The sequence below is a fragment of the Oncorhynchus mykiss genome, chromosome 9, assembly GCF_057628025.1.
Source record: "Oncorhynchus mykiss isolate SJ-2025 chromosome 9, ASM5762802v1, whole genome shotgun sequence".
NCBI lineage: Eukaryota > Metazoa > Chordata > Actinopteri > Salmoniformes > Salmonidae > Oncorhynchus > Oncorhynchus mykiss.
Window position 1 is genome coordinate 67,680,213 of NC_143030.1, and position 27,816 is coordinate 67,708,028.

Genomic DNA, 27,816 nt, shown 5'->3' on the forward strand with positions numbered 1-27,816 from the left:
TGACCAGCCTTTCAAAGCACGTCATAGCTACAGACGTGAGTGCTACGAGTCGGTTGTCATTTAGGCATGTTACCTTAGTGTTCTTGGGCACAGGGACTATGGTGGTCTGCTTAAAACATGTTGATATTACAGACTTGGACATGGAGAGGTTGAAAATGTCAGTGAAGAAACTTGCCAGTTCGTCAGCGCATCCTCGCAGTACACGTCCTGGTAATCCGTCTGGCCCTGTGGCCTTCTGAAAGTTGACCTGTTTAAAGGTCTAACTCACATTGGCTGCGGAGAGCGTGATCACACAGTCTTCCGGAACAGCTGGTGCTCTCATGCATGTTTCAGTGTTATTTGCCTCGAAGCGAGCATAGAAGTAGTTTAGCTCGTTTGGTAGGCTCGTGTCACTGGGCAGCTCTCGGCTGTTCTTCCCTTTATAGTCTGTTGTGGTTTGCAAGCCCTGCCACATCCGACGAGCGTCAGAGCCGGAGTAGTACGATTCAATCTTAGTCCTGTATTGACACTTTGCCTATTTGATGGTTCGTCGGAGGGCATAGCGGGATTTCTTATAAGCTTCTGGGTTAGAGTCCTGCCCCTTGAAAGCGGCAGCTCTAGCCTTTAACTCAGTGCAGATGTTGCCTGTAATCCATGGCTTCTGGATTGCGTATGTACGAACGGTCACAGTGGGGACGACGTCATCAATGCACTAATTGATGAAGCCAATGACTGATGTGGTGTAATCCCGGAACATATTCCAGTCTGTATTAGCAAAACAGTCCTGTAGCTTACCATCTGTTTAGGATGCTCTGTCTGGATCAACGTGTACGATAGCGTGTTCCAGTTCCCGCAACTTCACACAGCCATTGAAGAGGAGTGGGACAACATTCCACAGGCCACAATCAATAGCCTGATCAACTCTATGGGAAGGAGATGTGCCGTTCTGCATGAGGCAAATGGTGGTCACAGTAAATACTGACCGGTTTTCTGATTCACGCCCCTAACCTTTTTTTTAAAAGGTATCTGTGACAAACAGAAGCATATCTGTACTCCTGCTGATGTGAAATACATAGATTTGAGCCTAATCAATTGATTTCAATTGACTGATTTCCTTATGTGAACTGTAACTAGGTAAAATCTTTGAAATTGTTGCATGTTGCGTTTATATTTTTGGTCAGTGTATGTTCTGGAGTCCTGACCATCCGCTCAAAAGCAAAAAATAAATAAAAAAAAACGTCCCGCGGCTGAATCTAGCCGATCCCTGCTTTCCCTGCGCTGTCATTGGTGGGAGTTGGCTCATCGCTCACAGGGCTCTGTTGACCTACCAACGGCTGACTCCATTGTTTAATCCTGGTGTGGAATGTGAGCTATGTACTAGGCTGAGGCTCAATGCTCGTCAGCTTGTTGTTTTTTCTGCCGTAGAAGGCCAGGAGATAGATGGCTGCCTTGCCCTTCATGAAACATACCTGTGTATTTTAAGAAGACATGAGTATTCCGTAACCCCACCTGGAATCATGTTGGGCTGGAGCTCACCGGAACACATATGTTCTACTGCTTAAGCTCCTGTTCCTCTTATAGAATATTAGCTCAAACATATTGTGGAACTCCTTCACCTAAATATAAACAGTACCGGCACCCAACACGAGTACCAGCACCTATTTCAGTCAAAGTCAAGCCCTGCATGTAGCAATCCCAAAGTTTTTACTTACCCTTCAGATGACTGGTTGTTGTTGAAGCGCCCCAATGTCATAACCTGTAGAATAACACTGATCAAAATCAGCTAATTCAAGTCTATGGCAGCCTTTGAAAATAAATGGCTTTTAGTGAGAAACCCAGGAATTCTCTTTAAATTAGCCTCGCAAGAGTCATGACACACGCTGACAGTTTTTAAATCAGCTCCTAACACATTGTAACATTGAGAAACTGTGAGACTCTGCTCGTCAAGATGGGGTAATTCTCTGTGTATGGCCTTATTACAGCAGCTGGTAATAACTCTTCAATTAGACACCAGGGAGCTCTCATTATATTGTGACATGACGCAGTGATTTATAGTGTTAAACCAGTTGTCAAATAACTAAGACTTTCTCTTCGTCAAGTAGAGGTATTTCTTGTGTGGCCTGATTAAAACAGATGGTTGATTTAGTTTGTCAGTTGTTTTTAGGAAGCTGATTTGTGGGTATTATGAGTGCAGTGTTTGAGTCTGAGAGTGACTGTGAGCAGGCTAGAGGCAGGCAGGAAGGCTCTAGTTTGACGACTACCTCATGGGGGCGGATAGGAGGATGTACGGTAGGCAGACAGGTATATGAGAAGAGAGGACATGGAAATGGACACTGCCTGTCAAAGTATATTTAGACCCACAGCACAGGCAAGCTCTCTTTCTTAAACATGGACAGGGAGCTGCTCAGTCACTGGAGCTGTGCAATGTACAGTCTTACTTTCTAGAAGGCAGGCTACTGTTTGTTTATTGTGTTGATATACCACCTATTACGCCCAGTAGGGCTCTTCAGTTAGGGGATCCTCACCATTGGCTATACTGTAATTCAGCTGGTTGTTATTTGTATTGAAAATACCAGAGGTTTCTGTAAGTAGCTGAACTTGCTAATTCTTATGCTAACTCTGTTGAATACCTACACAGTGTTGCTCATTTAGTTGTTGTTATTTTGGTTTGTAGGCTTCATATTTAGATTGTGTGGTATAGTGTTTGTGAATCAGTGAACCTGAACCAATTTAGAAGTGATTTTAACATAAATTATAATGGTGTTTCTGTTTTCAGATGAACCCTGTCTTCTAAGTACAACCTCTTCGAGAGATCCAGACAAAAGCGATGGAGGGAGGAGTGATGGAGAGAGAAGTGATGTCTGAGAAGCCAGTCATGCAGACACAGCCATCCACACTGCCCTTCTTTGACACAGCCCATGCCTTTAACCTGCTCCGGGGGATCCACGAACTCCGCGCAGAGCGCAAGTTCTTTGACGTCACGCTCTGCGCCGAGGGCCGCGAGTTCCATTGCCACCGGACTGTGTTGGCCGCAGCCAGCACCTACTTCAGGGCCATGTTCGCCGGGACGCTGAGAGAGAGCGCCATGGACCGTGTGGTCCTTCACGAGGTGTCTGCTGAACTACTGGGCCTGCTGGTGGACTTCTGTTACACAGGCCGAGTCACAGTCACCCAGGACAATGTAGACCTCCTGCTGAAGACGGCCGACCTGTTCCAGTTCCCCTCCGTTAAAGAGGCCTGCTGTGCCTTCTTGGAGCAGAGATTAGACGTCTCCAACTGCCTGGAGATCCAGGACTTTGCAGAGGCCTACGCCTGCCATGACTTGGCCGTCAGCGCCCGCCGCTTCGTCCTCAAGAACATTGTGGACCTCGCCAAAGGCAAGGACTTTAAGCGGTTACCCTGGAAACGGCTGCTGGAGTTCGTGTCGGACGATGCGCTGTGTGTGGACAAGGAGGAGACGGTCTATCAGATCGCGGTGCGCTGGGTCAAAGCAGACTTACAGAGGCGGCTCCACTACTGGCCCACGCTGCTGGAGCAGGTCAGACTACCCTTTGTACGTCGGTTCTATCTACTCGCCCACGTGGAAAGCGACCCCCTGGTTTACCTCTCCCCCTCCTGCCTGAGGATGGTGAGCGAGGCCCGGAGCTTCCAGTCGTGTGAGTATGACCGGCATGACAGACCCTGCCAACGCATGCGGCCGCGGCCCTCCACCGGCCTGGCTGAGATCCTGGTGGTGGTGGGCGGCTGTGACCAGGACTGTGACGAGCTGGTCACTGTGGACTGTTATAACCCTCAGACTGGACAGTGGCGCTACCTGGCCGAGTTCCCCGATCACCTGGGAGGGGGCTACAGTATGGCCGCCCTGGGCAATGATATGTATGTCACAGGTAGGTTGACAATGCTTGTTTCGTTATACACTCTTGTACACACTATTTATGTTGTTTGGTAACACATAACTATCAAGGCATATTTTATATTGGATTAATGAAGGGTAATTGGTAGTTTATAAATGTGAAAAGGTATAAAATGTATTGAATTTCACTGGATATAGCAGCATAAAATCTTTCTTTATACTGCAGGTTAGGCTATATGTTTAAAACACAATCTACATCAGTGTGATGTGTTTATATACAACGGACAGCAGTTTACATAAGTGGTTACAGTTGCTGTGTGATGTCTTAGTCACTGTTACCAGAATGCTCTGCAGCTTTCAAGTCAGTGAATCTTATGAAATAGCAGGCAGTCAGTAAGAGTTTAAATAAACCACAGCCAGCCACTCTGGCTATATGAGAGGGAGGAGCGTTGAGGTGAGCTAGCTAGGTGGGAGGAACATGGTGTCCTGCCAAGACTGCAGCAGTAGTTGGTGGGCTCACTGAGACACAGACCTGGGTTCAAATACTATTTGAAATATTTTATATACTTTGAGTGTGTATTTGAATCCGCCTGGAGATAGTCAGTTTTGACCGTTTTAGGACGATCCTATTGGTTCATTAATTAAGCCAGGCTAGCTCAATCAAGCAATGATCACCTCTTTTAAATAGTACTTTGAAACTAGGTTTCTCAAAGAGGCCATCATCATCAGCGAACGGCTTTCCGGATCAGGAAGAGTGTCTCCATTGAGAAAACATCTCAGGCCCTCACACGCTGCCTGTAATTCTGTCAGGACAGTGATGGGGGTCATAAATCATTAGCAGTGCTCTCATACCTTACAGCAGGGGGCTGCAGCACAGAGCACATGGTTGGGAAATGGGCTAGTGTTATGAAAGGTGACAGGTTGATTCAACATCCTTATATTCATTAAACCTACAAGGTGAAGCTACAGCTGCTAAACAGACATAGAATGAGTACATGTCGAGGAAACTGAAAGAAGTATTGAAATTAAGATACATTATTCAGTTGCCAAGTTATTCAGCATATAAAATGTGGCAAGTATTCTTCCACATAAAGCTTATACCCAGATCTCATGTCTGACCTATTGGTGATTTCCTCTGTGCTAGAACACCCAAGGGTGATGCATGGGTTTTCAATTAGCACCACTTAGCTGTAACCTGACCACATGTGAAGAACAGCATGTCTTTTGTGGATCTCTTCCATCTCAAACACACCTCTCTCCTGTCCTTTGCCCCATAGGAGGATCTGACGGTTCGCGTCTCTATGATGGCGTGTGGCGCTACAACTCCAGCGTTAACGAGTGGACCGAGGTGTCGCCAATGCTCAAAGCCCGGGAGTACCACAGTTCCTGTGTCCTCAGAGGTCAGCTGTATGTGGTGGCGCCAGACAGCACGGAGCGCTACGACCACGCGCTGGACTGCTGGGAGGCCCTGCCCGCCATGCTGCACTCTATGGACAACTGCTCCACCACCACCTGTAAGGGGCGTCTCTACGCCATCGGCTCCATGACCACAACAGGGGAGGACAACATGGCCATACAGTGTTACGATGTGGACACCAACCGCTGGACCCTGGTCAACTGTGGCGAGCTGCCACCGTGGTCTTTCGCTCCCAAGACGGTCACCCTCAATGGGCTCATCTACTTTGTCAGGTGAGGAGAATATGGACAGGAATGTGGGACACTGAAAAAGTATTTGAAAATAATTTTAAATCTAAATGGGATCAACTTTATAAAGGTTGGATGAGATAGAAACTTGCTAAATAATGTGGAAGTACATAGAGGTCAATCTTTCTGTCCTAATGTTAAGGACAGCTGTAGCTGTTAAACAGAAGGGGAGCATGAATGGTATATGGTTTTACATTTAGTCATTTAGCAGACACTCTTATCCGGAGCGACTTACAGTATTGAGTGCAATGTTGTGTTTGAGACCACATAGCGAGACCGAATCAAGACCAAGACAAATCGAGTCCGAGTCAAGACCAAGACAAAACAGAGTCAAGACCGGGACGGGGCGAGACACAGTCAGGGACCAGAACAATGCGATTCCAATTTAAGACCACAGTAATAAGAGCTCAAAATGTACAGTATTTCTGTGTCAATATTTCAGAAGATCTTATGGATTCTTTAGCCATTCAGAATGTTGAAAATTTTATTCTAAGGGAAAATAGAGAGCTACTACAAATTTTCACTAACCATAGTCTCTAAATAAGATAAAAATTCTAAATGTTACAATTTCCCCCGGCCTACCCTAGGCGAGTGCACAACTCTCAAATAATTTCCCCGTCTCCTCTTCTAGGGGAGAAAAGAAATTCCAAAGAGTGTGACAAGGTTTTAGGATATGTTTCAACAAAAGTAAAGGACAGTAATGTTGCGAGTAAAGTAGAAAGCCCAGGTTTTAATAGTCTATAAGATATAAAAATGTGTAATGAAAGGGGTGTGGATATCTGGCCTGGCAAAGCAGACTGAACAGGGGCTGAGTTTTTTCCTCCACTGGTCTTGGCCGGTCTCAGGAATAAATTACAAGTCCTCATTGTCCGAGACCGAGTAAAAATGTATCAAGACCAAGACACTTAATATGTGGTCTCGAGACTGGTCTCGAGTACGACAACACTGATTGAATGCATCAAATCAAATGTTATTTGTCACATGTGCCGAATACAACCGTGAAATGCTTACTTACAAGCCCATAAACAACAATGCAATTCAAGAAAGAGTTAAGAAAATATTTACTAAATAAAGTAACAAAGAAAAAGTAACAAAATGACATAACAATAATAAGGCTGTATACAGGGGGTACCGGGAATGTGCGGGAGTACAGGTTAGTACAGGTTAGTTTGTACATGTAGGTTTGGGTAAAGTGACTATGCATAGATAATAAACAGCGAGTAGCAGCAGTGTAAAAACAAGGGAGGGTGGGGGTGTCAATGTAATTAGTCCGGGTGGTCATTTGAATACTTGTTAAGTGGTACCGAAGCCTTTTGGACTTAGACTTGGCGCTCCGGTACCGCTTGCCGTGCAGTAGGAGAGAATAGTCTGACTTGGGTGGCTGGAGTCTGACAATTTTTTGGGCCTTCCTCTGACACCGCCTAGTACAGTGAGGGAAAAAACTATTTAATCCCCAGATGATTTTGTACGTTTGCCCACTGACAAATAAATTATCAGTCTATAGTTTTAATGGTAGGTTTATTTGAACAGTGAGAGACAGAATAACAACAAAAAAATCCAGAAAAACGCATAAATTGATTTGTATTTTAATGAGGGAAACAAGTATTTGACCCCTCTGCAAAACATGACTTAGTACTTGGTGGCAAAACCCTTGTTGGCAATCACAGAGGTCAGACGTTTCTTGTAGTTGGCCACCAGGTTTGCACACATCTCAGGGGGGATTTTGCCCCACTCCTCTTTGCAAATCTTCTCCAAGTCATTTAGGTTTCGAGGCTGACGTTTGGCATCTCGAACCTTCAGCTCCATCCACAGATTATCTATGGGATTAAGGTCTGGAGACTGGCTAGGCCACTCCAGGACCTTAATGTGCTTCTTCTTGAGCCACTCCTTTGTTGCCTTGGCCGTGTGTTTTGGGTTATTGCCAGGCTGGAATACCTATCCACGACCCATTTTCAATGCCCTGGCTGAGGGAAGGAGGTTCTCACCCAGGATTTGACGGTACATGGCCCCGTCCATCGTCCCTTTGATGCAGTGAAGTTGTCCTGTCCCCTCAGCAGAAAAACACCCCCAAAGAATAATGTTTCCACCTCCATGTTTGACGGTGGGGATGGTGTTCTTGGGGTCATAGGCAGCATTCCTCCTCCTCCAAACACGGCGAGTTGAGTTGATGCCAAAGAGCTCCATTTTGGTCTCATCTGACCACAACACTTTCACCTAGTTGTCCTCTAAATCATTCAGATGTTCATTGGCAAACTTCAGACGAGCATGCATATGTGCTTTCTTGAGCAGGGGGACCTTGCGGGCGCTGTAGGATTTCAGTCCTTCACGGCGTAGTGTGTTACCAATTGTTTTCTTGGTGACAATGGTCCCAGCTGCCTTGAGATCATTGACAAGACCATCCGTGTAGTTCTGGGCTGATTCCTCACCATTCTCATGACCATGTAACTCCACGAGGTGAGATCTTGCATGGAGCCCCAGGCCGAGGGAGATTGACAGTTATTTTGTGTTTCTTCCATTTGCGAATAATCGCACCGACTGTTGTCACCTTCTCACCAAGCTGCTTGGCGATGGTCTCGTAGCCCATTACAGCCTTGTGTAGGTCTACAATCTTGTCCCTGACATCCTTGGAGAGCTCTTTTGTCTTGGCCATGGTGGAGAGTTTGGAATCTGATTGATTGATTGCTTCTGTGGACAGGTGTCTTTTATACAGGTAACCAACAGTTTAGGAGCACTCCCTTTAAGAGTGTGCTCCTAATCTCAGCTCGTTACCTGTATAAAAGACACCAGGGAGCCAGAAATCTTTCTGATTGAGGGGGTCAAAAACTTATTTCCCTCATTAAAATGCAAATCAATTTATAACATTTTTGACATGCAGATTTTTGTGTTGTTATTCTGTCTCTCACTGTTCAAATAAACCTATAATTAAAATTATAGACGGATCATTTCTTTGTTAGTGGGCAAATGTACAAAATCAGCAGGGGAACAAATACTTTTTTCCCTCACTGTGTCACGTTCTGACCATCGTTCGTGTGTGTTTTCCTTGTTTTAGTGTTGGTCAGGACGTGAACTGGGTGGGCATTCTATGTTGGATGTCTTGTTTGTCTATTTCTATGTCTGGCCTGATATGGTTCTCAATCAGAGGCAGGTGTTAGTCATTGTCTCTGATTGGGAACCATATTTAGGTAGCCTGGGTTTCACTGTGTGTTGGTGGGTGATTGTTCCTGTCTATGTGTTTTTCACCAGATAGGCTGTTTTAGGTTTTCGTTACGTTATTCACGTTCTTTATTTTGTAGTGTTTGCATTGATTCGTGTTTTACGTTTGTTCATTAAAACATGGATCGCAATCTACACGCTGCATTTTGGTCCGACTCTCCTTCTCATATAGAAAACCGTTACAGAATCACCCACCACAAAGGGACCAAGCAGCGTGTCAACAGGCAGGAACAGCCCAAAGTGGAGTACAGTATGGACTATACTTCTTGGGAGGAGATAGACAGGTGGGCGGTCGACCCAGGGAGAGTACCGGAGCCCGCCTGGGATTCGATGGAGCAGTGCGCTGAAGGATATAGGAGAATGGAGTTTGCGAAGCAAGCAAGGCGCCGCGGACGGAGGCCCCAGAGTCAGCCCCAAAAATTTCTTGGGGGGGGGGCTCAGGGAGAGTGTGGCAGAGTCAGGAGTCAGACCTGAGCCAACTCTCCCTGTTTATCGTGAGGAGCCAAGGAGGAGACCAGAACCAGAGCCGGTGTTGGAGGTGAGTGAAACAGAGACTGTGAAGGAGTTAATGGGGAAATTGGAGGAGAGAGAAATGAGGGAGTTGCTGTGTTGGTGTTTTAAACATGGAATTCGCCCGACGGAGCGTGTCGGGGATTTGATGGCACCTGGGTCAGCGCTCCATACTCGTCCTGAGGTGCGTGTTAGTCGGCTGGTGAAGATGGTGCCAGTCTCACGTACCAGGCCTCCTGTGCACCTCCCTAGCCTTGCACGTCCTGTGCCAGCACCGCTCTCAAGATCTCCAGTACGCCTTCACGGTCTAACCCATCCTGTGCCACCTCCACACCCCAGCCCTCCGGTAGCAGCTCCCCGCACCAGGCTTCCTGTGCGTGTTCTCGGCCCAGTACCACCAGTGCCAGCACCACGCATCAGGCCTACAGTGCGCCTCGCCTGTCCAGCGCTGCCAGAGCCTTCCTCCTCTCCAGCGCTGTCGGAGTCTCCCGCCTGTTTAGCGCTGTTAGAGCCTTCCTTCTCTACAGCGCTGCCGGAGTCTCCCGCCTGTTCAGAACTGCCAGTCTGCATAGAGCTGCCAGTCTGCATAGAGCTGCCAGTTAGCATAGAGCTGCCAGTCTGCAAGGAGCTGCCAGTCTGCAAGGAGCTGCCAGTCTGCAAGGAGCTGCCAGTCTGCAAGGAGCTGCCAGTCTGCAAGGAGCTGCCAGTCTGCAAGGAGCTACCAGTCTGCAAGGAGCCGCCAGAGCTGCCTGTCTGCAGGATGCCGCCAAAGCTGCCAGTCTGCAAGGAGCCGCCAGAGCTGCCAGTCTGCAAGGAGCCGCCAGAGCTGCCAGTTAGCATGGAGCAGCCAGGGCCGCCAGTCAGCATGGAGCAGCCAGGGCCGCCAGTCAGCATGGAGCAGCCAGGGCCGCCAGTCAGCATGGAGCAGCCAGGGCCGCCAGTCAGCATGGAGCAGCCAGAGCAGCCAGTCAGCATGGAGCAGCCAGAGCTGCCAGTCAGCATGGAGCAGCCAGTCAGCATGGAGCAGCCAGAGCAGCCAGTCAGCATGGAGCAGCCAGAGCTGCCAGTCAGCATGGAGCAGCCAGAGCTGCCAGTCAGCATGGAGCAGCCAGAGCTGTCAGTCAGCATGGAGCAGCCAGTCATCATGGAGCAGCCAGAGCAGCCAGTCGACCAGACTCTTCCAGATCTGCCAGTCGACCAGACTCTTCCAGATCTGCCAGTCGACCAGACTCTTCCAGATCTGCCAGTCGACCAGACTCTTCCAGATCTGCCAGTCGACCAGACTCTTCCAGATCTGCCAGTCGACCAGACTCTTCCAGATCTGCCAGTCGACCAGACTCTTCCAGATCTGCCAGTCGACCAGACTCTTCCAGATCTGCCAGTCGACCAGACTCTTCCAGATTCTCCAGTCAGCCAGGATCTGCTAGATCCAACTACCTGCCTGGGCTTCCTCTCAGTGCTGAGCTTCCTCTCAGTGCTGAGCTTCCTCTCAGTGCTGAGCTACCCATCAGTCCCGAGCTACCTCTGTCCCGAGCTGCCCCTCTGTCCCGAGCGGTCTTTAAGGAGGGTAACCTATCTAGGGACGCTAAGGAGGTGGACTAAAACTGTTATGGAGTGGGGTCCACGTCCAGCGCCAGAGCCGCCACCGCGGACAGATGCCCACCCACACCCTCCCCCATAGGTTTAAGTTGTGCGTCCGTGTGTTTTTCACCAGATAGGCTGTTTTAGGTTTTCGTTACGTTATTCACGTTCTTTATTTTGTAGTGTTTGCATTGATTCGTGTTTTACGTTTGTTCATTAAAACATGGATCGCAATCTACACGCTGCATTTTGGTCCGACTCTCCTTCTCATATAGAAAACCGTTACACACTGTATATACAGTGCCTTGCGAAAGTATTCGGCCCCCTTGAACTTTGCGACCTTTTGCCACATTTCAGGCTTCAAACATAAAGATATAAAACTGTATTTTTTTGTGAAGAATCAACAACAAGTGGGACACAATCATGAAGTGGAACGACATTTATTAGATATTTCAAACTTTTTTAACAAATCAAAAACTGAAAAATTGGTTGTGCGAAATTATTCAGCCCCCTTAAGTTAATACTTTGTAGTGCCACCTTTTGCTGCAATTACAGCTGTAAGTCGCTTGGGGTATGTCTCTATCAGTTTTGCACATCGAGAGACTGAAATTTTTTCCCATTCCTCCTTGCAAAACAGCTCGAGCTCAGTGAGGTTGGATGGAGAGCATTTGTGAACAGCAGTTTTCAGTTCTTTCCACAGATTCTCGATTGGATTCAGGTCTGGACTTTGACTTGGCCATTCTAACACCTGGATATGTTTATTTTTGAACCATTCCATTGTAGATTTTGCTTTATGTTTTGGATCATTGTCTTGTTGGAAGACAAATCTCCGTCCCAGTCTCAGGTCTTTTGCAGACTCCATCAGGTTTTCTTCCAGAATGGTCCTGTATTTAGCTCCATCCATCTTCCCATCAATTTTAACCATCTTCCCTGTCCCTGCTGAAGAAAAGCAGGCCCAAACCATGATGCTGCCACCACCATGTTTGACAGTGGTGATGGTGTGTTCAGGGTGATGAGCTGTGTTGCTTTTACGCCAAACATAACGTTTTGCATTGTTGCCAAAAAGTTCAATTTTGGTTTCATCTGACCAGAGCACCTTCTTCCACATGTTTGGTGTGTCTCCCAGGTGGCTTGTGGCAAACTTTAAACAACACTTTTTATGGATATCTTTAAGAAATGGCTTTCTTCTTGCCACTCTTCCATAAAGGCCAGATTTGTGCAATATATGACTGATTGTTGTCCTATGGACAGAGTCTGTTACGGTGAGTGAATGAGGACCCAAAAGCGAATTAACTTAAACAGAGCTTCTTTAATTACCAAACATAGGTAGGCTCAGACGGACCGGCAGATTCCGACAGGACAAGACAAGGTTACAGCAAACATGACGACAGTCTGGTTCAGGCATGAAACACAACAAACAAGAATCCGACAAGGACAGGAACAAAAACAGAGAGAGATATAGGGGACTAATCAGAGGGAAAAGGGGAACAGGTGGGAGAAGGGGTGACGAGGTAGTCAAGAGGAGACAAGGAACAGCTGGGGGAAAGCGGGGGAGAAAAGGTAACCTAACAACGACCAGCAGAGGGAGACAGGGTGAAGGGAAAGGACAGAGACAAGACACAACATGACAGTACATGACAGTACCCCCCCACTCACCGAGCGCCTCCTGGCGCACTCGAGGAGGAAACCTGGCGGCAACGGAGGAAATCCTCGATCAGCGCACGGTCCAGCACGTCCCGAGAGGGAACCCAACTCCTCTCCTCAGGACCGTACCCCTCCCAATCTACGAGGTACTGGTGACCACGGCCCCGAGGACGCATGTCCAAAATTCTACGGACCCTGTAGATGGGTGCGCCCTCGACAAGGATGGGGGGGGGGGGGGGAAGACGAGCGGGGGCGCGAAGGACGGGCTTGATGCAGGAGACATGGAAGACCGGGTGGACGCGACGAAGGTATCGCGGAAGAAGAAGTCGAACTGCGACAGGATTAATGACCCGAGAAATACGGAACGGACCAATGAACCGCGGGGTCAACTTGCGAGAAGCCGTCTTAAGGGGAAGGTTCTGAGTGGAGAGCCAAACTCTCTGACCGCGACAATATCTAGGACTCTTTGTTCTACGCTTATTAGCAGCCCTCACAGTCTGCGTCCTATAACGGCAAAGTGCAGACCTGACCCTCTTCCAGGTGCGCTCGCAACGTTGGACAAAAGCCTGAGCGGAGGGGACGCTGGACTCGGCGAACTGAGATGAGAACAGCGGAGGCTGGTACCCGAGGCTACTCTGAAAAGGAGATAGCCCGGTCGCAGACGAAGGAAGCGAATTGTGGGCGTATTCTGCCCAGGGGAGCTGTTCTGACCAAGACGCAGGGTTGCGAAAAGAAAGACTGCGTAAGATGCGACCAATAGTCTGATTGGCCCGTTCTGCTTGACCGTTAGACTGGGGGTGAAAGCCGGAAGAGAGACTGACGAAAGCCCCAATCAAACGGCAAAACTCCCTCCAAAATTGAGACGTGAATTGCGGACCTCTGTCCGAAACGACGTCTGACGGAAGGCCATGAATTCTGAAAACATTCTCGATGATGATTTGTGCCGTCTCTTTAGCAGAAGGAAGCTTAGCAAGGGGAATGAAATGAGCCGCCTTAGAGAACCTATCGACAACCGTAAGAATAACAGTCTTCCCCGCTGACGAAGGCAGTCCGGTGACAAAATCTAAGGCGATGTGAGACCACGGTCGAGAGGGAATAGGAAGCGGCCTGAGACGGCCGGCAGGAGGAGAGTTACCGGACTTAGTCTGCGCGCAGACCGAACAAGCAGCCACGAAACGACGCGTGTCATGCTCCCGGGTGGGCCACCAAAAACGCTGGCGAATGGAAGCAAGCGTACCCCGAACGCCAGGGTGGCCGGCTAACTTGGCAGAGTGAGCCCACTGAAGAACGGCCAGACGAGTAGGAACGGGAACGAAAAGAAGGTTCCTAGGACAAGCGCGCGGCGACGGAGTGTGAGTGAGCGCTTGTTTTACCTGCCTCTCAATTCCCCAGACAGTCAACCCGACAACACGCCCCTCAGGGAGAATCCCCTCGGGGTCAGTGGAGGCTACTGAAGAACTGAAGAGACGAGACAAAGCATCAGGCTTGGTGTTCTTAGAGCCCGGACGATAAGAAATCACGAACTCGAAACGAGCGAAAAACAGCGCCCAACGCGCCTGACGCGCATTAAGTCGTTTGGCAGAACGGATGTACTCAAGGTTCCTATGGTCAGTCCAAACGACAAAAGGAACGGTCGCCCCCTCCAACCACTGTCGCCATTCGCCTAGGGCTAACCGGATGGCGAGCAGTTCGCGGTTACCCACATCATAGTTACGTTCCGACGGCGACAGGCGATGAGAAAAATACGCGCATGGATGGACCTTGTCGTCAGAGAGGGAGCGCTGAGAAAGAATGGCTCCCACGCCCACCTCTGACGCGTCAACCTCGACAACGAACTGTCTAGAGACGTCAGGTGTAACAAGGATAGGAGCGGATGTAAAACGATTCTTGAGGAGATCAAAAGCTCCCTGGGCGGAAACGGACCACTTAAAGCACGTCTTGACAGAAGTAAGGGCTGTGAGAGGAGCTGCCACCTGACCGAAATTACGGATGAAACGACGATAGAAGTTCGCGAAGCCGAGAAAGCGCTGCAGCTCGACGCGTGACTTAGGGACGGGCCAATCAATGACAGCTTGGACCTTAGCGGGATCCATCTTAATGCCTTCAGCGGAAATAACAGAACCGAGAAATGTGACGGAGGAGGCATGAAAAGTGCACTTCTCAGCCTTCACAAAAAGACAATTCTCTAAAAGGCGCTGGAGGACACGTCGAACGTGCTGAACATGAATCTGAAGTGACGGTGAAAAAATCAGGATATCGTCAAGGTAAACGAAAACAAAGATGTTCAGCATGTCTCTCAGGACATCATTGACTAATGCCTGAAAGACAGCTGGAGCGTTAGCGAGGCCGAAAGGAAGAACCCGGTATTCAAAGTGCCCTAACGGAGTGTTAAACGCCGTCTTCCACTCGTCCCCCTCCCTGATGCGCACGAGATGGTAAGCGTTACGAAGGTCCAACTTAGTGAAAAACCTGGCTCCCTGCAGGATCTCGAAGGCTGAAGACATAAGAGGAAGCGGATAACGATTCTTCACTGTTATGTCATTCAGCCCTCGATAATCTATGCAGGGGCGCAGAGACCCGTCCTTCTTCTTGACAAAAAAAAACCCCGCTCCGGCGGGAGAGGAGGAGGGGACTATGGTACCGGCGTCAAGAGCTACAGACAAATAATCTTCGAGAGCCTTACGTTCGGGAGCCGACAGAGAGTATAGTCTACCCCGGGGGGGGGGGTGGTTCCCGGAAGGAGATCAATACTACAATCATACGACCGGTGTGGAGGAAGAGAGGTGGCCCTGGACCGACTGAACACCGTGCGCAGATCGTGATATTCCTCCGGCACCCCTGTCAAATCACCAGGCTCCTCCTGTGAAGAAGAGACAGAGGAAACAGGAGGGATAGCAGACATTAAACATTTCACATGACAAGAGACGTTCCAGGAGAGGATAGAATTACTAGACCAATTAATGGAAGGATTATGACAAACTAGCCAGGGATGGCCCAAAACAACAGGTGTAAAAGGTGAACGAAAAATTAAAAAAGAAATGGTTTCACTATGATTACCAGAAACAGTGAGGGTTAAAGGTAGCGTCTCACGCTGAATCCTGGGGAGAGGACTACCATCCAGGGCGAACAAGGCCGTGGGCTCCTTTAACTGTCTGAGAGGAATGTCATGTTCCCGAGCCCAGGTCTCGTCCATAAAACAGCCCTCCGCCCCAGAGTCTATTAAGGCACTGCAGGAAGCTGACGAACCGGTCCAGCGTAGATGGACCGACAAGGTAGTGCAGGATCTTGAAGGAGAGACAGGAGTAGTAGCGCTCACCAGTAGCCCTCCGCTTACTGACGAGCTCTGGCCTTTTACTGGACATGAAGTGACAAAATGACCAGCGGAACCGCAATAGAGACAGAGGCGGTTGGTGATTCTCCGTTCCCTCTCCTTAGTCGAGATGCGGATACCTCCCAGCTGCATGGGCTCAGCACCCGAGCCGGCAGAGGAAGATGGTAGTGATGCGGAGAGGGGGGCGACGGAGAGCGCGAGCTCCTTTCCACGAGCTCGGTGACGAAGATCAACCCGTCGCTCAATGCGAATAGCGAGTTCAATCAAGGAATCCACGCTGGAAGGAACCTCCCGGGAGAGAATCTCATCCTTTACCTCTGCGCGGAGACCCTCCAGAAGACGAGCGAGCAAGGCCGGCTCGTTCCAGCCACTGGAGACAGCAAGAGTGCGAAACTCAATAGAGTAGTCTGTTATGGATCGATTGCCTTGACATAGGGAAGACAGGGCCCTGGAAGCCTCCTCCCCAAAAACAGATCGATCAAAAACCCGTATCATCTCCTCCTTAAAGTCCTGATACTGGTTAGTACACTCAGCCCTTGCCTCCCAGATTGCCGTGCCCCACTCACGAGCCCTTCCAATAAGGAGAGATATGACGTAGGCGACACGAGCAGTGCTCCTGGAGTAAGTGTTGGGCTGGAGAGAAAACACAATATCACACTGGGTGAGGAACGAGCGGCATTCAGTGGGCTCCCCAGAGTAACACGGCGGGTTATTGATTCTGGGCTCCGGAGATTCGAAAGCCCTGGAAGTGGCCGGTGGATCGAGGCGGAGATGGTGAACCTGTTCTGTGAGGTTGGAGACTTGGGTGGCCAGGGTCTCAACGGCATGTCGAGCAGCAGACACTTCCTGCTCGTGTCTGCCTAGCATCGCTCCCTGGATCCCGACGGCTGAGTGGAGAGGATCCGAAGTCGCTGGGTCCATTCTTGGTCGGATTCTTCTGTTACGGTGAGTGAATGAGGACCCAAAAGCGAATTAACTTAAACAGAGCTTCTTTAATTACCAAACATAGGTAGGCTCAGACGGACCGGCAGATTCCGACAGGACAAGACAAGGTTACAGCAAACATGACGACAGTCTGGTTCAGGCATGAAACACAACAAACAAGAATCCGACAAGGACAGGAACAAAAACAGAGAGAGATATAGGGGACTAATCAGAGGGAAAAGGGGAACAGGTGGGAGAAGGGGTGACGAGGTAGTCAAGAGGAGACAAGGAACAGCTGGGGGAAAGCGGGGGAGAAAAGGTAACCTAACAACGACCAGCAGAGGGAGACAGGGTGAAGGGAAAGGACAGAGACAAGACACAACATGACAGTACATGACAGAGTCTCCCACCTCAGCTGTAGATCTCTGCAGTTCATCCAGAGTGATCATGGGCCTCTTTGCTGCATCTCTGATCAGTCTTCTCCTTGTATGAGCTGAAAGTTTAGAGGGACGGCCAGGTCTTGGTAGATTTGCAGTGGTCTGATACTCCTTCCATTTCAATATTATCGCTTGCACAGTGCTCCTTGGGATGTTTAAAGCTTGGGAAATCTTTTTGTATCCAAATCCGGCTTTAAACTTCTTCACAACACTATCTCGGACCTGCCTGGTGTGTTCCTTGTTCTTCATGATGCTCTCTGCGCTTTTAACGGACCTCTGAGACTATCACAGTGCAGGTGCATTTATACGGAGACTTGATTACACACAGGTGGATTGTATTTATCATCATTAGTCATTTAGGTCAACATTGGATCATTCAGAGATCCTCACTGAACTTCTGGAGAGAGTTTGCTGCACTGAAAGTAAAGGGGCTGAATAATTTTGCACGCCCAATTTTTCAGTTTTTGATTTGTTAAAAAAGTTTTAAATATCCAATAAATGTCGTTCCACTTCATGATTGTGTCCCACTTGTTGTTGATTCCTCACAAAAAAATACAGTTTTATATCTTTACGTTTGAAGCCTAAAATGTGGCAAAAGGTCGCAAAGTTCAAGGGGACCGGAATACTTTCGCAAGGCACTGTAGGTCCTGGATGGCAGGAAGCTTGGCCCCAGTGATGTATTGGGCCGTACACACTACCCTCTGTAGCGCCTTACGGTCGGATGCCGAGCAGTTGCCATACCAGGCAGTGATGCAACCAGTCAGGATGCTCTCGATGGTGCAGCAGTATAACTTTGAGGATCTGGGGACCCGTGCTAAATCTTTTTAGTCTGAGGGGGAAAAGGTGTTGTCGTGCTTTCTTCACAACTGTCTTGGTGTGTTTGGACCATGATAGTTTGTTGGTGATGTGGACACGAAGGAACTTGAAACTCTCGACACACTCTACTACAGCCCCGTTGATGATAATGGGGGCCTGTTCGGCCCTCCTTTTCCAATAGTCCACGGTCAGCTCCTTTGTCTTGCTCACATTGAGGGAGAGGTTGTTATCCTGGCACCACACTGCCAGGTCTCTGACATCCTCCATATAGGCTGTCTCAGTTTGTTTCATAATTGTCCCCTGTGGGAATCGATTCTACGACCCTGGCATTGCAAGCCCCATGCTCTACAAACTGAGCCACAGGGCAGCAATGACATTTCTCACTCTGGATTCTTGCTTTCTAGGGATGACTCGGCAGAGGTCGACATCTACAACCCTCAGAAGAATGAATGGGACAAGATCAGCCCCATGACACAGGTATGTGACACACAGGAGGTGCTAATGTTATGGCCTGCCACATTTTTCCCTCTGCCTTTACAATAGTATTTATATCAACATTTGTACTGTTTCCTTCTTCAGGTCCATGTAGGAGGCAGTGTAGCAGTCCTGGGTGGTCGTCTCTTCGTGTCTGGTGGCTATGACAACACATTTGAGCTGTCTGACATGGTGGAGGCCTACGACCCCTCCTCCCATACCTGGACACCCGCAGGCCGCCTTCCCCAGCCCACCTTCTGGCATGGCAGTGTCAGCATCTTCCGCCAGCTCATGCCCGCCGTATCCAACGCTTTCGAACCCATTGACCTGCCCGAGGCTAACTCCATCCACCTGCACCGACACCACCGCAATCAGGCCATGCACAACCACAACCTCAACCAGAACCACGACGTCAACCCAGTGTAACACACTCCAAAAACTAATGGGTCAGGGAATATCATACTGACCACTGTTTCAGCCATTTTAGGTTTACTGTGAAAACATACACCTCTTTATGATGCTACAGAAAAGGTGGAAAGACAGAGTGATCAAATGATCCTGCATGGATGTGATCACTATAGGACTGTAATTCCATTACATTGTGCTTATGTGACTGAACATGTGTGCAATTTTGTGATCCCCATGTAATTCACTTGCCTACCACACTGTCATTGATCATGATCAATGGGCATATTATTGACTGGACTAATAGACTGGCTGGGTATGAAGGTCTCATGTTGGGGAAAAAAAATCTATACATACATGGATAATCTACGGCAGGCAGTAGTGTATTATCTAGATTATGGTTATACAGTTGAAGTCGGAAGTTTACATACACCTTAGCCAACTACATTTAAACTCAGTTTTTCACAATTCCTGACATTTAATCCTAAAAATTCATAAAAACATAAAAATTCAATTTTAGGTCAGTTAGGATCACCACTTTATTTTAAGAATGTGAAATGTCAGAATAATAGGGAGGGGAGAATGATTTATTTAAGCTTTTCTTTCTTTCATCACATTCCCAGTGGGTCAGAAGTTTACATACACTAAATTAGTATTTGGTAGCATTGCCTTTAAATTGTTTAACTTGGGTCAAACGTTTCGGGTAGCTTTCCACAAGCTTCTTATAAGTTGGGTGAATTTTGGCCCATTCTGTCTGACAGAGCTGGAGTAACTGAGTCAGGTTTGTAGGCCTTCTTGCTCGCACACGCCTTTTCAGTTCTGCCCACTCATTTTCTATGGGATTGAGGTCAGGGATTTGTGATGGCCACTCCAATACCTTGACTTTGTTGTCTTTAAGCCATTTTGCCACAACTTTGGAAGTATGCTTTGGGTCCATGTCCATTTGGAAGACCCATTTGCGACCAAGCTTTAACTTCCTGACTGATGTCTTGAGATGTTGCTTCAATATATCCACATAATTTTCCTTTCTCATGAAGCCATTTATTTTGTGAAATGCACCAGTCCCTCCTGCATCAAAGCACCCCCACAACATGATGCTACCACCCTCGTGTTTCACGGTTGGGATGGTGTTCTTCGGCTTGCAAGCATCCCCCTTTTTCTCCAAACATAACGATGGTCATTATGGCCAAACAGTTCCATTTTTGCTTCATCAGACCAGAGGACATTTCTCCAAAAGTACGATCTTTGTCCCCATGTACAGTTGAAAACAGTAGTCTGGCTTTTTTATGGTGGGTTTGGAGCAGTGGCTTCTTCCTTGCTGACCGGCCTTTCAGGTTATGTCGATATAGGACTTGTTTTACTGTGGATATAGATACTTTTGTACCTGTTTCCTCCAGCATCTTCACAAGGTCCTTTGCTGGTGTGCTGGGATTGATTTGCACTTTTCGCACCAAAGCATGTTCATCTCTGAGACAGAACGCGTCTCCTTCCTGAGTGGTATAACGGCCGCACGGTCCCATGGTGTTTATGCTTGCGTACTATTGTTTGTACAGATGAACGTGGTACCTTCAGGCATTTGGAAATTGCTCCCAAGAATGAACCAGACTTGTGGAGGTCTACACATTTTTTCTGAGGTCTTGGCTGATTTTTTTTGATTTTCCCATGATGTCAAGCAAAGAGGCACTGAGTTTGAAGATAGGCCTTGAAATACATCCATAGGTTCACCTCCGATTGACTCAGGCTAATTGACATAATTTATCAGAAGCTTCTAAAGCCATGGCATTTTCTGGAATTTTCCAAGCTGTTTAAAGGCAGTCAACTTAAGTGTATGTAAACTTCTGACCCACTGGAATTGTGATATAGTGAATTATAAGTGAAATAATCTGTCTGTAAACAATTGTTGGAAAAATTACTTGTGTCATGCACGAAGTAGAGGTCCTAACATACTTTTCAAAACTATAGTTTGTTAACAAGAAATGTGTGGAGTGGTTGAAAAACAAGTTTTAATGACTCCAACCTAAGTGTATGTAAACTTCCGACTACAACTGTATATCTTTTTTTATTTTTTATCTTACATAATCAACTAACTACGGAGTTGTTTTCCACTTTCCGGTTGTGAGATCCAACATTATCGCTCATAATCAGTGGCATGACCCCATACATTCCAAAAGCTAATACAACCACCATAATGTTTTCTAGCACTAACCAGCTTTGATAACGATTGCGAAATTAATCTGGAGACTTGTCCAGTGCTGTACAACTATGGAACCTTAGGATGGAATCAGAGCATGTGATGCAACTGGGACTGGGTTGCTAAAACCCCATCAAAGTGATAGATTAAATAGATGTGTCCCTGTTTTATTGATATGATAGACTATCAGATGCTGATCACCGTTTTGCTCTCCCTCATCTAGACTGACTGTTTACACCTAATTGGCACGACTACCAATCTAGCCTGCATGAAGTACTGGTCATATTTTCTTTCAAGGTGCATTTATTTTATTATAGATGCTTTAATATTTTATTAGAATGGTTTAGTTTTATTTATGAAAATGTATTTGTAGTGTTAGTTCATATAACGTTAGTGTGTTTTCCTAGTGCAACAGGAGGCAGAGTTACATATGAATATAGATACCGGTGACAACCGCTGTTATGGTAACTGGAGGTGGTAACACATTCTCAATTTATTTGTGCAACATGTGTTTGACTAAAGTTAATTTTAGTATTGTTTACTTACTGTAATGCCATTCAGTTGTGTGTTTTCTTAGTTTTCATACAAGATGTTTGTGTTGTCCAAACACAGTTTTTCATATTTGCGTTGTTTGTATACTGTAGAGAGGTCATCCTTACAGTGTGATTACAATAAAACTGCAGGCAGGACTGCCACTTTATTCTGTTTACCGTTTGACTTGATGATGCAAGACAATCCCATTGATTTACATTCACTTCTCACAACCTGACCTATTGACTTATCTCATCAAATTGTGTAAAAACACAACAAACTTCATAAAACCTTATAAAAGCCAACTTATATTACATTGTCAGACCCAATGCACAGGCATAATGAATAAGATGCCCACAGAGAAAGATGCCCACAGAGTAGGGGAATGTTTTGAGGGGTTCATCATCTACTGGGCTGAGTGGGAACCAGTTCTTCTGTACAGTAATTTAGACAGAAAACATGGTTACAATAATGATTGAAATTAAATGAATGCTTCGACTACAGAGCAGAGCGAGTAGCCACAGTGTGGGAGTTCTTGAAGTCTTGCAGTACTCAAGCTGCTCTAGGCTTCTCCAATGAGAATGTCTAGCGGTGTGAGATGCTAACCAGTCTGTCCTGTCCTCAGGCCTTGCTCTTAGTCCTCAGGCCTTGCTCTTAGCAGGAGGATCTTCCTGTATGTCCTCCAGCTCCACCGTGGTCTCAGGGATGGGGTAATCTGCGACCAGTAGAGTCTGCTCCATCACATCTGTCACATTGAAGCTATGCCCCGCCACACCCAAACCCTGGCTGATGGACATCACATCCACCTGGCCATGTCCCTGTGCCACCCCAACCTGGGTAATGCCCACTTGGTCCTGGTTAAAGCCCACATCCATCTGCCCTTGGCTGGACACCACCTCCTCCGTAAGGGGCTGGATCACCACCCTGAGGATGTCACTGGCTCCTAGTACAGTTCCAGGTCCAGGTATAGGTCCAGAGACAGGAACAGAGACTGGGACACTTGGTCCAGAGACAGGCGCTGGCCCCTCAGGTGTCTCCTTCTCAGTGGGTGGTATCTGTGAGGGGCTAGTCTCATCCTGCAACCCCACGTCCTTTACTATCAGGTTCCGTAGCTTTCTCTCCCGTGGATTGTAGTTCTCTGTACGGGTGTGGACCTGAACATGACGCCGTAAGTGAGCCTGGAGAAAAAGAGGAGACTTCAGCGTTCATATCCATTGAATACAAATTTAATGATTCCCTCAATGGCTGGGTGAGCAGTAGGCGTGCATGAAATTTGAAGAACCAAGCTAGCACACTGGAAATGCATGGCCTACCTGTCTGGTAAACTTGTAGCCACACTTTTCGCACTCAAACTTCCTCATGCCCTGATGGCGACGCACATGGACATGGAGCTGCTCGACGGCTGGCGGATTGCGGAGTAAACAAGACAATAAGAAAACATATGGCAAACTTGTCTTGTTCAACTGAAGTCGGGATGGAATCACTTCTGGAAGCAATCTACTCATTAGGTGTGAGATTCCCAAACATTTTGTAGCGCTAATGATAATGGCGGGGTAGGCCATCATTGTAAATAAGAAGTTGTTCTTAACTGACTTGCCTAGTTAAATAAAGGCTAAATAAAATATAAAATAAATAATCTTAAGCCTGTTTTAGGCAAAGAACTTAGTACTACAAAGCTTTGTGTAAACTCAAACATGACAGGAAAGAAATATATTTTAACTGTGGTGCCACGATCTCATGTGGCCATTCTCACCCTTGAAGGTCTTGCCACATATCTTGCAACAGTGAGGGCGGTCCTCCTGGTGCTTGCTGGCAACATGGCGGAGCATTGGTCCCTTCTCTGTGAAGCGCTGGTTACAGAACTCACAGCTGTAAGGTCGCTCTCCTGTGTGGGTTCGGTGGTGCTTGTCAAGACTGGCTGAAATCACACAATGAACAGACATAAGCATTGGCACAAGCACAATGTTGAGCATTGGAATAGACCATGTGAAAGCACACTGGATGTTAACGTGAGAGTTTGTGTTAGTCTGTGAGACAGAACCGGTGTATCTAAATGATTACTATGAGACTAAATCATAACATATGATCTGAGCAGCTATGTTTGTTGTTAGAAATGGGTTTGTCCTGCTCTGCCTTCTACAGGGCCTAGTGAGAGGATGGCGGGCAGGAGGAAGTTGCTACCTTGTGTCCGGAAGGTCTTCCCACAGAGGTGGCACTGATGGGGCTTCTCTCCAGTGTGAACCCGCAAGTGCATGTTAAGGTTAGCCTTCTGGGTGAACGCACGGTTGCAGTACTCACACACAAATGGACGCTCGTTTCTGAGAAATTAAGACAAACAGGGACGTCACATTATTTAACCCGTTAACAGTCTAGCTCCCCCATGGTAACAAACCCCTCTTCCACTACCATGGCCAGTCTCAGCCCCACCTGTGAATGGCTTTGATATGCATCTGCAGGCCGTGTCGGCTGGAGGCTCGATGGTCACACTCCTCACACACAAAGAGCTTCTCGCCGCGATGCTTGGACGCCTCATGCAGACGCAGCTCTGTTTTAGACAGGTATGCTTTGCTGCACAGAGAGCACTGTGGGAAAAAGTATTATCACAGGTTAGAAGGTGATCAGCAAGAAAGCAGTCATAAATCTTGACAATAATGCAGAAGGAATAAAGGATTGAATACATGAAAAAACAGACCAATTAACACAAAGGAGAGAGAGAGACTTACTGCATGTGGTTTGGGTGCACCGTGGATTTTGATTTCGTGACTTCTTAAATCTTTTTTATGCATGAACTGTTCCGAGCATGACGTACACTGAAATAGATACAATATCAAGCGATGACTCAATATGAGTTTGATACAAAACACACCAGAGAGATTAGTCTTACAATGTCAATTAATGACATGTTCACAGTACTGTGTATCGGGCGGCGGGTAGCCTAGTGGTTAGAATGTTGGGCCAGTAACTGAAAGGTTGCTGGATCGAATCCCCGAGCTGACAAGGTAAAAGTCTGTTATTCTGCCCCTAAACAAGGCAGTTAACCCACTGTTCCCCGGTAGACTGTCATTGTAAATAACAATTTGTTCTTAACTGACTTGTCTAGTTAAATAAAAGGTTCAATTTAAAAAATAATAATAATAATAATAATTTGTGGTAGGTAGGTACTGGACCTTATTGGGCATTTCCCCTGTATGGGAGACCGTGTGCAGACGTAGATCCCCCAATCTGTCAAATGACATGTGGCATTGAAGGCAGTTGTGTACCTGTAGTAAAAACAAGAATACACACATACAGTACATGAGGGAAAACCTAAAGCATTGTATAATTTATGGTATTTCTTATTGGACAAGTCAGTGGCCTTGGGGTTAGAATGTCCATCCTGAGATTGGAAGGTTGGGAGTTCAATCCCTGGCCAAGTCATACCAAAGACTGTAAAAATGGGACCTGATGAGTCTCCGCTTGGCACTTAGCATTAAGGAGATTGGGGGTAAGGCCCTGCGATAGACTAGCGTCCGGTCCAGGAGGTGTACATGTACATCAAGCTGCCTCACGCTACACAAACAGGAGATCGGCTCCTGCCACATAAGCCTTTCCAGCGTGCATTAGCCAAGGCTTTTGCAAGGCTACTTACTTATTGGACATGTCAAGGTAGTCCCTCCCATTTATGCTCAGTTTCCTTCCTATTGATGCCTAGTAAACAAGGCCTTGGTCCTGCTGGTCACTCACCACTTTTATTTTTTCACCACAGTTGCAGTTTCTGGCCTGGTGGTCCATCAGATTCTCCTTCCTGTAGTACCTCCTTCCACACTTAGAGCATGGAAAGGGCTTCTCACCTGTATGACACCTGAGGAACACAAGAAGAACAGAAACCACACACTATTCACACTAGTCATTCAATAATACCGGTATTTTTCATTATTCAGGTCTCTCTTGCTAAATATAAGTTATCTAAATAGGACACACCTGTAAAGACAACGGTGGTTTAATATAGACATGGTGATTGGCAAAGTCAATACAATATGATAGCAGTTATGTATATACCTGTTGTGTACTTTGAGGTAATACTTGCTGAGGAAGGTCTTATTGCAGGTGGGGCACTGAACAGAGCCCTTTGTAGACCCCTTGGCTGCCCGTTCACCGTTCTCTTTATTGACAGCTTTGGTTGGTCCTTTACGTCTGCCTTTGGGGCTGGAGGAGGTAGGCAGCAGGGCATGGGGCACATACTCTTCATCAGTGTCCTCAGCTACCCCCTCCACCAAATCACCACCACCGCCATCATCATCATCATCATAGTCTTCTTCATCAAGAGGCTGCAGATGAGAATTAGCTTTGTAGCTCAAATCTGGTACAAGGTTGCCGAACACATCTGTTACCTGTCAAATAATCAAATACAATGAATCATCATCATCATCATCATCTCTACGGTCATTCATCACATCTTCTGGCCATCCACCTGCAACTGTATAATTCTAGTATAAAACCTACAAATCTGTAGGCACATTGTGTGGAGGGCCACACTCAATCTTACATTAACACTTTAGGATAAGGTAACATATTGTAACCTACCTCTGTTGTATCTCTAGGCTGAGGGAGGCGTTGTCCCTCCTCCTCAGCCCCATCACTCCTATCCTTTAGGCTAATAACTAGTGGTGGAGTCCCCCTGCTAGTGGTCCCCACATGGGGCAGGAGACGCACAAAGGGGCCCTCTCCAAGCGGTCTTCTGGAGGCCTTCACCCTACTCCCAGAGCGAGTTGTGATGGCAGTTGTGGTGGCGGTAGCTTCCAGACAATCCTTCTTACTTGAGCCACTACTAGGGGTTTGGGATTTTTTGGGCCTCCCTCTTTTTTTAGGGGGCCTCCCTCTTTTTAGGGTGGCCTTGGTTCCTACATAAGTTACAGCTGAGATTGGCTGAAAATGATGGCTCAGAAGACATGCAGACTGCAGTCCTTCTGGAGAAACTGTCCCTTCTGTGGCAAACTGCTGACAAAGTGCGAGGGCATCTGGTACACATAGGCTGTCTGCAGCCTGTCGCACATTCTCCAGATTCAGAGAGTCAAGGTTTAACTCCCCGGTATAGAAAAAGTCTAGAAGCAGTTCCAGGCCATCAGTGGGGAACTCCTCTGGGAGGGAGACCTCCTTAACCATGGTGGTGGTTGGCTCGGACTCCTGGAACCGCCCACTGAAACAGGCCAGGATATTGCGATGGGCATTGTACACCCTCCCACCACCTCCTACAGTCAGTTTGGCATCACAGAACGAGCTGAGACTCCTCTGCTCATTCAGAAAGGACAAAACCCGTTGGGCATGGTTGCTACTCACCTTTGTATGCATTTCTCACCCTTGACAATAGATTGCTGCTTGCAAGGGACACTGGATTCAGTGTCATGCAGCTGAAAGGGTCATAACACAGATGAAAATTCACAAAAACTGATAGAAAATAGGTTTATTTTATTTTAACTTATATTAATAAGCAGTTAGGATTCTTGAAAATGCAATAGCATCATCAGCAATCCATAATGTATAAATTAGTCCAGACCTCAGATGAAGTGCATTATTAGCTAGATATTCACTTTGCACAAGAGGTTGAGCAGTTTCAAATATACCAACATATGAGATAATTGAATAGTAAAATAAATATAATTTGTTGAAGATTAGACACAGACAAATGCAATACTTAGACATTATTAGCTAACGTTAGGCCTATACCCCTAGCTAGCTACGCACCTCGACGTTTCAGACATTATACAGACGCTCCCTAAACTCATCTGTCCAGCAGAAATAGAGATGCGAGTCACCCTCACCTTTGCAGGATGCTGACATTCGTATCACTGCTATCAGTTGTCGGAATGGTGCAGTGAATATAATATAATTTATAAAAAGTTATTTTGACTAACGTCTCAGGAACATGAATTGCTTTCTTTTTAGTCCAGGCGGTTGGAACCGGATGTGACGTTTAGGCTAGCGTCGTGCTGTGAAATTGAATTGAAATAGTGTGTAATTTAGCATGTAAACATCACGTTTAAATGATACGATCGTATAGCTATAGAATTGCATTCGAGTTTATGTTCAGTTTTGTGGATGCATGGTCAGCTGTCTGTCAACTCTACAAGCAGCTAGCTACGGGTGTGTTCGTAAATTCAATATGGAGTGTGCCCAGGACGTTCGTAAATTCAGACCGTTGTCAGATTTTCCTTTCGTAAATTCAGAGCGTTTCGCTGGACGCTCT

General features: G+C 47.1%; 2 protein-coding genes across 9 annotated transcripts in view; one reads left to right on the forward strand and one right to left on the reverse strand.

The window, feature by feature from the left end:
- Positions 1-21,762, forward strand: part of klhl21 (kelch-like family member 21) — a 37,353-nt gene extending 15,591 nt beyond the window's left edge. The window contains exons 2-5 of the mRNA XM_021616634.3: positions 2,756-3,866; positions 5,110-5,521; positions 18,397-18,469; positions 18,572-21,762. Coding sequence (XP_021472309.2) covers positions 2,807-3,866; positions 5,110-5,521; positions 18,397-18,469; positions 18,572-18,892 — 1,866 coding nt within the window. The 5' untranslated portion in view covers positions 2,756-2,806 and the 3' untranslated portion in view covers positions 18,893-21,762. The remainder of the gene's footprint in view (positions 1-2,755; positions 3,867-5,109; positions 5,522-18,396; positions 18,470-18,571) is intronic.
- LOC110532600 (zinc finger and BTB domain-containing protein 48) lies at positions 21,729-27,541 on the reverse strand. Of its 8 annotated transcripts, none has more exons than XM_021616639.3 (11): positions 27,392-27,541; positions 26,910-26,980; positions 25,632-25,900; positions 25,317-25,434; positions 24,761-24,853; positions 24,317-24,403; positions 24,021-24,175; positions 23,775-23,911; positions 23,347-23,511; positions 22,907-22,995; positions 21,729-22,771 (listed from the first exon to the last, which is right to left on the reverse strand). In XM_021616639.3, the coding sequence occupies exons 2-11, from the start codon at positions 26,919-26,921 to the stop codon at positions 22,235-22,237; spliced, it is 1,662 nt and encodes a 553-aa protein (XP_021472314.2). In that variant the 5' UTR covers positions 26,922-26,980; positions 27,392-27,541; the 3' UTR covers positions 21,729-22,234. The 8 variants fall into 8 exon arrangements, with proteins under 8 accessions (XP_021472314.2, XP_021472313.2, XP_021472312.2 ...); XM_021616638.3 differs by having other exon boundaries at positions 25,632-25,963; XM_021616637.3 differs by having other exon boundaries at positions 26,157-26,980.
- Between the last annotated feature and the right edge of the window lie 275 nt (positions 27,542-27,816).

What these genes read in the sequence shown, in the direction of transcription:
- LOC110532600 (XM_021616636.3), bottom strand. Translation starts at nt 26,921, where the DNA reads ATGCATACAAAGGTGAGTAGCAACCATGCCCAACGGGTTTTGTCCTTT. An exon ending in CAGGGGAAATGCCCAATAAG is followed by an intron (nt 24,404 to 24,760) that starts GTCCAGTACCTA and finishes TATCTATTTCAG; the next exon opens with TGTACGTCATGCTCGGAACA. An exon ending in GTGCACCCAAACCACATGCA is followed by an intron (nt 24,176 to 24,316) that starts GTAAGTCTCTCT and finishes TTTTTCCCACAG; the next exon opens with TGCTCTCTGTGCAGCAAAGC.